Raw genomic sequence first — 7,853 nt, 5'->3', positions numbered from 1 at the left:
TTTTTTTTTTTTTTTTTTTTGAGGCAGAGTCTTACTCTGTCGCCCAGACTGGAGTGCAGTGGCCGGATCTCAGCTCACTGCAAGCTCCGCCTCCCGGGTTTACGCCATTCTCCTGCCTCAGCCTCCCGAATAGCTGAGACTACAGGCGCCCGCCACCTCGCCCAGCTAGTTTTTGTATTTTTAGTAGAGACGGGGTTTCACCGTGTTAGCCAGGATGGTCTCGATCTCCTGACCTCGTGATCCGCCCGTCTCGGCCTCCCAAAGTGCTGGGATTACAGGCTTGAGCCACCGCGCCCGGCCGAGAGTCTTTAACACTGCTTCAGAACACAGTTTGGTGTCTTTTCATTTGAGAAGCAAGTCCCTCACGTAGCACCAGTAAGTAGCAAGTGCAGTACCCTACACAGTGGATTATTAGCAGCACTACCCCCTGGGAGACAGCTCACTCAGAAGTCTGTCTCCTCCTCGAGGACCAAATCAAAGGGGATTTGTTGAAACATAAATTTAGGCTCCAAGCCTTTCTGGCCGTGTGCTGAAGCCAGGTGCATGGAGCACAGTGAGACAGGGAAGCCGTCCTTCTGGAGATGGTGGTTCAAGGACGGTGCCAGCAGTCACTGGCTGTGGTGACACTGAGGCCAAAGCAAACAGCTTAGTAATCCTCTCCCAAGACTAAGAGGGGTGGAAGCAGGTGCCCATCCATCTCCTTCTGGGCGTCTCATCCCTATTCTAACAACCAGAATTTGAAGCAAAACAAATCCATGGCTGTTTTTCAGATTTTAACCTAGAGCCCAATCCCTACAAAATCTCAGCCCCCTAAAAACACTGCAGACAATCAAATGAAATGTATGACCTGTGGACTACTTACCAACACATACATAATTCTTCTCATAGAATGAAAGCCAATTTTGAAGTGTCAGCATCTCAGAAGATGACAAATCAGATATATCATCCACAAGGCCTGCTTCAGAATAGTCTCCGGTCACAAATGCTCTGGATGCATCTCGGCCTGAAAGAGAGAAGTTTCCATCAGATCCAGTTGTAAATGACTGACACTATCCCCACTCAAGAATCTATTTTCTTTCTTTCTTTTTTCTTTTCTTTTTTTCTTTTTTTTTTTTGAGACAGTCTCGCTCTGTTGCTCAGGCATGCAGTGGCATGATCTCAGCCCACTGCAACTTCCACCTTCCGGGTTCAAGTGATTCTCCTGCCTCAGCCTCCAGAGTAGCTGGGATTACAGGTGCCCGCCACTATGCCCGGCTACTTTTTATGTGTTTTTAGTAGAGATGGGGTTTCACCATGGTGGCCAGGCTGGTTCTGACCTCAGGTGATCCGCCCACCTCAGCCTCCCAAAGTGCTGGGATTACAGGTGTGAGCCACCGCACCCGGAAAGAATCTGTTTTCTGAGAAACGTCTCTTGACAAGCCCCACTCCTCGTCCCCAGGGAAATGGGGTCCCCACCACCTCCTCTGTGACAGATGCTCCTAGACCTTGGACACACGTCTCTTTGGCATCGATCACATTCTTTCATTTACCTTCGGCAATATTTAACACAGCTGACCGCTTCCCTTGGCCTGGTTTTCCTCCTACTTCTCCAGTTCCTCATTGTCTACCAGCCTTAGGGGTCAATTACCATCCACACCGTCGCACTTGACAATCTTATCCACACCTGTGGTTTCAAAGCCCATGTACAGGCAAAGATAGCCACATCTGTATCTTCAGCTCAGATGTCTGCCAAGGCTCACACCTGTATATCCAACACCACTTAGATGTCTCACAGACATCACAAGATCAAAATGTTCACACTGGCTGGGCATGGTGGTTCATGCTCATAATCCCAGCTCCTCAAGAAGCCGAATAAGGAGGACCGCTTGAGCCCAGGGGTTTGAGCTATGACCATGCCACTGCACTCCAGGCTTGGTGACAGGGTGAGACCCCACCTCTCTTAAAAAAAAAAAAAAAAAAAAGTCCACATTGAACTTATGATTATCAGCACCCTCACAGCCAGGAAACCTGTATCTACTCCAGTACTGCCTGTCTCAGTAAATGCCAAACAGTTGCTCAATCCAGGAATGCAGTTCTTTTTGTGTGTGCGTGTGAGACAGAATTTCACTCTTGTCGCCCAGGCTGGAGTGCAAAGGCACAATCTTGGCTCACTGCAACCTCCGCCTCACGGGTTTAAGCGATTTGCCTGCCTCAGCCTCCTGAGTAGCTGGGACTACAGGCACACGCCAACATGCCTGGCTATTTTCTGTATTTTTAGTAGAGATGGGGTTTCATCATGTGGGTCAGGCTGGTGTGGAACTCCTGACCTCAGGTGATCTGCCTGCCTTGGCCTCCCAAAGTGCTGGGATTACAGGTGTGAGCCACTGCACCGAGCCTGGGGAATGCAGCTTTTTTTTTTTTTTTTTTTTTTTTGAGACTGAGTCTCGTTCTATCGCCCAGGCTGGACTGCAGTGGCGCAATCACAGCTCAGTGCAACCTTCACCTCCCAGGTTCAAGCCAGTCTCCTGCCTCAGCCTCCCGAGTAGCTGGGACTACAGGTGCCCGCCACTACGAACAATTAATTTTTGTATTTTTAGCAGAGAGGGGGTTTTGCCACATTGGCCAGGCTGGTCTTGAACTCCTGACCTGAGGTAATGTTCCCACCTTGCCCTCCCAAAGTGCTGGCATTACAGGCATGAGCCACTGTGCCCAGCCTGCAGTTCCTAACACTGGCTTCCTCTGTCACATCCAGTCTCCAAGTCCTGTTATTTTCTTCCTAAGTAGTGTTCTTGTGTCAGTCTACCTGTCTCCACCCACATCTAAGCAAGCCCAGGCTGCCATCCTCTCTCACCTGAACTACTACAGTAAACCCCGAGGGAGACCTCCCCACATTCATTCTTGCCCCACTAATCTGCTCTTCATACCACACTCAAATGATATTTTAAACATAAACTGATCATGTCATTGTCCTGCCAAAGAATCCTCAGAGGCTTCCCTCTGCTCTATGAGAATGTCCAAATTCCTGCACCAGCTGCCACCAACGATGCCTTGCCACGTTCCTTTTTTTTTTTTTGGGAGACAGAGTTTTACTCTTGTTACCCAGAATGGAGTGCAATGGTACAATCTCGGCTCACTTCAACCTTTGCCTCCCAGGTTCAAGTGATTCTCCTGCCTCAGTCTCCTGAGTAGCTGGGATTACGGGCATGTGCCACCATGCCCGGCTAATTTTTTTTTTTGAGACAGAGTCTCGCTCTGTTGCCCAGGCTGGAGCACAGTAGCGCGATCTCGGCTCACTGCAAGCTCTGCCTCCCAGGTTCCCGCCATTCTCCTGCCTCAGCCTCCTGAGTAGCTGGGACTACAGGCGTCCACCACCATGCCCTGCTAATTTTTTTGTATTTTTAGTAGAAACGGGGTTTCACTGTGTTAGCCAGGATGGTCTCGATCTCCTGACCCTGGGATCCGCCCACCTCGGTCTCCCAATTTTGTATTTTTAGTAGAGACAGGGTTTCTCCAGGTTGGTCAGGCTGGTTTCGAACTCCCGACCTCAGGTGATCCGCCCACCTCGGCCTCCCAAAGTGCTGGGATTACAGGCGTGAGCCACCGCGCCCAGCCACTGCCACCTTCTTTAATGTTCACTTTGCTCCCTTCCTTTCTCCTCCTCTTCGAATCGGTTACAGCCTCTGGTAACACCAGTACTTTTCCTTTTAACACTTTTCACAAAAACAATACATTAATTGTGTAATATCTATTTAATGTCTGTCTTTTCTCCTAGTGAGTTTTATCAGGTAAGAACACACCAAACTCATCTACTACGGATTCCCCAATGTCTGGAACAGCGCCTGATCTTTAGTAAATTCCCAGTAAGTATCAAATTAATGAAATACATAGTTTTTTTTTTTGGTAAGAGTCTCGCTCTGTCACCCAGGCTGGAGTGCAGAAATGCTCACTGCAACATCTGCCTCCGTGGTTCAAGCGAGTCTCCTGCCTCCGCCTCCCAAGGAGCTGAGACTAGAGGCACACACCACTGTGCCCAGCTCACACAAACATTTGTACATGAATGTTCATAGCAGCATTATTTATAACAGGCAAAAAGGTAGAAAGAAACCAAAAATCCATCAACTGATAAAATGTGGTATATCCATATTATTAGAATTATAATAGCTATAGAATATTATTCAGTCATAAAGGAATAAAGTACTGCTACATGCTGATACACCATGGACGAACCCTGAAAACATTATGCTAAGTGAAAGAAACCAGACTCAAAAGGCCACATGTATGACTCCATGAAATGCCCAGAATAGGCCAATCGACAGAAAAAAAAAGTTGACAGTGGTTGGCAAAGGAAGGAATGAGGAGTGACTGCTAATAGATAAGAAGTTTCTTTCTGGGGTGATGAAAATGTTCTAGAATTAGTGGTGATATTTTTACAAGTTTCTGGTTATATTAAAAAAAAAAAAAAAAAAAAACACTGGGCTGGGCGTGGTGGCTCAAGCCTGTAATCCCAGCACTTTGGGAGGCCGAGGCGGGCGGATCACGAGGTCAGTAGATCGACACCAACCTAGCTAACAGGGTGAAACCCCGTCTCTACTAAAAATACAAAAAATTAGCCGGGCGTGGTGGCGGGTGCCTGTAGTCCCAGCAACTCGGGAGGCTGAGGCAGGAGAATGGCGTGAACCTGGGAGGTGGAGCTTGCAGTGAGCCGAGATCGCACCCCTGCACTCCAGCCTGGGCGACAGAGTGAGACTCCGTCTCAAAACAAACAAACAAACAAACAGCACTGAATTTTGGCTAACACCTGTAATCCCAGCACTGTGGGAGACCGAGGCAGGTGGATCACTTAAGGCCAGGATTTCCAGTCCAGCCTGGCCAACATGGCGAAACCCCATCCCTACTAAAAATACAAAAATTAGCCAGACGTGATGGCGCACACCTGTAATCCCAGCTCCTCGGGAGGGTGGGGCACAAGAACATTGAATCCAGGAAGCGGAGGTTGCAGTGAGCCAAGATGGCACCACCGCACTCCAACCTGGGCTACAGAACCAGTTTGTCTCAAACAAACAAACAAAAAGGCTGGGTGCAGTGGCTTACACCTGTAATCCCAGCACTTCGGGAGGCTGAGGCGGGTGGAGCACTTGAGCTCCGGAGTTCAAGACCAGCCTGGTCAACATGGTGACAACCCATCTCTACAAAAAATACAAAAATTAGCTGGGCATGGTGGTGCACACCTATGGTCCCAGCTACTTGGCAGGCTGAAGTGGGAGGATCGCTTGAGCTTGGGAGGCGGAGGTTGCAGTGAGCCGAGATCACGCCACTGCACTCCAGCCTGGGTGACAAGAGCGAGACTCCATCTCAAAAAAAAAAAAGGAAAAAGAAAAAGCACTCCAGAAATCGAAGGTTTTATGCCCACACTTGTGCAAACATCCAACGACATCTCCAACAGCACGGGATAGGGCAGCGCAACGAAAACTGCCTTCACTTTGATTCCAGTCCCAGCTCTGCTTCTAACTCACTGTGTAGCCCTAAGTCCCTTCCCCTGCTGGACTATCTCAGGGGCTTTGCGAGACCAATTGGACTTCATTCCTTTTCTGTCAACCCTTGTATTTCTCAAGTACTCCCTAGACAGAGGGAAGTGGCTTGTATTTTAAGTGCTAGAGGCAGCTTCCCAACTCCCCTAAGATAATGACAAGTGGAAAATGCTTCTTTAATATCAGCCTAGTAGCTGACCTTAGGCCTGCCCTGCACTTTTTTTTTTTTTTTCTTTTTTTTTGAGACGGAGTCTGTTGTCACCCAGGCTGGAGTGCAGTGGCCGGATCTCAGCTCACTGCAAGCTCCGCCTCCTGGGTTTACACCATTCTCCTGCCTCAGCCTCCCAAGTAGCTGGGACTACAGGCGCCCGCCACGTCGCCCGGCTAGTTTTTTTTTTTTTTGTATTTTTTTAGTAGAGACGGGGTTTCACCGTGTTAGCCAGGATGGTCTCGATCTCCTGACCTCGTGACCCGCCCGTCTCGGCCTCCCAAAGTGCTGGGATTACAGGCTTGAGCCACTGCGCCCGGCCTGCACTTTTTTTTCTTTTTAAATTTTGGAGGTCAGTCTCGCTGGCTGGCAAGGCAACATCTGTAAAAAAGCACTAGGCTGGTGGTCCAAGTTCATGTTCTGTCAGTACTCAGGTATGAGGGTTTTAGGCAAATCACATCCTTTAATCCCCTCAGCTGTAAAACAGGGACACCAACATAAACTTAATTTGACAAACGTTCCTTGAGGCCTAACATATGTACAGCTTTGTCCTACATATGAAGGACTGTAAAGGTGACTGGACCCCTTTTCTGTGCCATAACCTCATAATCTTTTCCAAGGAAAGCAAACAGGTGCATCTGTACTAGAAGCAGGAATGACTCAGACCAAATGTACTACTTGACGGCCATAAAGGAATAAAGTATTGATGCATGCTCATAAACCAGGGATGAACCTTGAAAACACTCCGCTAAGGGGTGAAGACAGATTATCTAGGACCCGGGCATAACGAAGAGATGGTTGGAATTAGTAAGGAAACCGTGAGGGTAGGGGCTGGGCGGGATCTCATTTATCTGTGCCCTGAGAGCCCCCACAGAAGTCTGGCACATAGCCCGAATCCTCGGCTTCCGACGGTGGGTAATGGTTACCGAGAGAGAAGACATGTTTCTCCAATGTAAGTCATGCAGGGCGGTGGTGAATGCCAGAGCTGGCCCACAGTCCCGCCAGAGCCAGAGAGCCCAGAAAGATCGGGCAGCTCGGAACCGCCCGTCGCGCGGGTTTGATGGACGTGGGGTGGGGTGGGGGGTGCGGGCGAAATAGATGAATAATGAACAAACCACGCGCAGGTGTCTACCGGCTCGCGCCAGCGGAGGGGAAGGCGTGAGCAGCCTCGCTGATACCTGCGAAGCCACTATAGTGGGACCCAGGCTCGTAGTGCCTCCGGCCGGAGGACACATCGTAGACGCGGCCGAGCAACGCCAAGTACAGGCCCGGGTCCCCTGGGCGGCCGCGATAGCGAGACAGCTCCTCCGGTATGAAAAGGCGAAAGCCAGCGCGGGGACCCCACCAGCCCATAAGCCGTGCTGCCAGCACCGCTGCTGCGGCTACAGCCAGGCCCAACAAAAGCCCACGGCCTCCGAGCCTCAGCATCGACACCGATGCACGCGGACCGCACTTCCCAAGTTGCCGCCTCTGTCTACAGCCAAGATGGCGGAGACGCCGAGCGTGACGTCATCGGCGCGCGTGCTCCCTTTCAGCTCCGTCTGTCTGTATTCTTGGCTCTGGCGAAAAGCTCGGTGTCTGACTGCGACTTTTTCCTTGTACTTTTTTTTTTTTTTTTGGAGACAGTTTTAGCTCTTGTTGCCCAGGCTGGAGTGCAGACGCGCAATCTCGGCTCACTGCAACTCTGCCTCCCGGGTTCAAGCGATTCTCCTGCCTCAGCCTCCCGAGTAGCTGGGACTATAGGCACGCGCCACCACGCCCGGCTAATATTTTGTATTTAGTAGAGACAGGGGTTCACCACGTTGATCAGGTTGGTCTCGAACTCCTGACATCAGGTGATCCACCCGTGTCGGCCTCCCAAAGTGCTGGGATTACAGGCGTGAGCCAACCGCGCCTGCCTCTTCTACTTCTTGGCTTGCAGGTTGTCAGCCCCAACAAAGATGGCGGCAGCAGAGGCTGCGGAATGACGTAAATGTTGAGACAGACTCGTCCTCTGGGAAATCAAGGTTGCACCCTTTGAGGCGGTGCTCCCCGCCTAGCTGTCGTGAGTTGGTAGAGGCCTGCTACCTACGTGACGGCGCCTTTGCGACAGCAGTCGTCGCTTGACGGCCAGGAAGCCGGAAGCCGCAGCCGCCGCC

At 50.5% G+C, this 7,853-nt stretch overlaps 1 protein-coding gene across 4 annotated transcripts in view; it reads right to left on the bottom strand.

Annotated features, from left to right (window-relative positions):
- The window catches only part of LOC111521248 (neuferricin), a 15,889-nt gene extending 8,139 nt beyond the window's left edge, over positions 1 to 7,750 (bottom strand). The window contains exons 1-2 of one of the 4 annotated variants that reach the window (XM_023184511.2): positions 6,894 to 7,750; positions 863 to 1,003 (exon numbers count right to left, since the gene is read on the bottom strand). In XM_023184511.2, coding sequence (XP_023040279.1) covers positions 863 to 1,003; positions 6,894 to 7,143 — 391 coding nt within the window. In that variant the 5' untranslated portion in view covers positions 7,144 to 7,750. Of the gene's footprint in view, positions 1 to 862; positions 1,004 to 1,529; positions 1,912 to 6,641 lie in introns of those variants that run through there. The other 3 variants (XM_023184512.3, XM_023184513.2, XM_023184514.2) reach the window with 3 other exon arrangements.
- Between the last annotated feature and the right edge of the window lie 103 nt (positions 7,751 to 7,853).

This window comes from Piliocolobus tephrosceles, chromosome 16 (assembly GCF_002776525.5).
Source record: "Piliocolobus tephrosceles isolate RC106 chromosome 16, ASM277652v3, whole genome shotgun sequence".
NCBI classification, from domain to species: Eukaryota; Metazoa; Chordata; class Mammalia; order Primates; family Cercopithecidae; genus Piliocolobus; species Piliocolobus tephrosceles.
The sequence above is the reverse complement of the archived record's forward strand: the minus strand, read 5'-3'. Positions and strand labels throughout refer to the sequence as shown.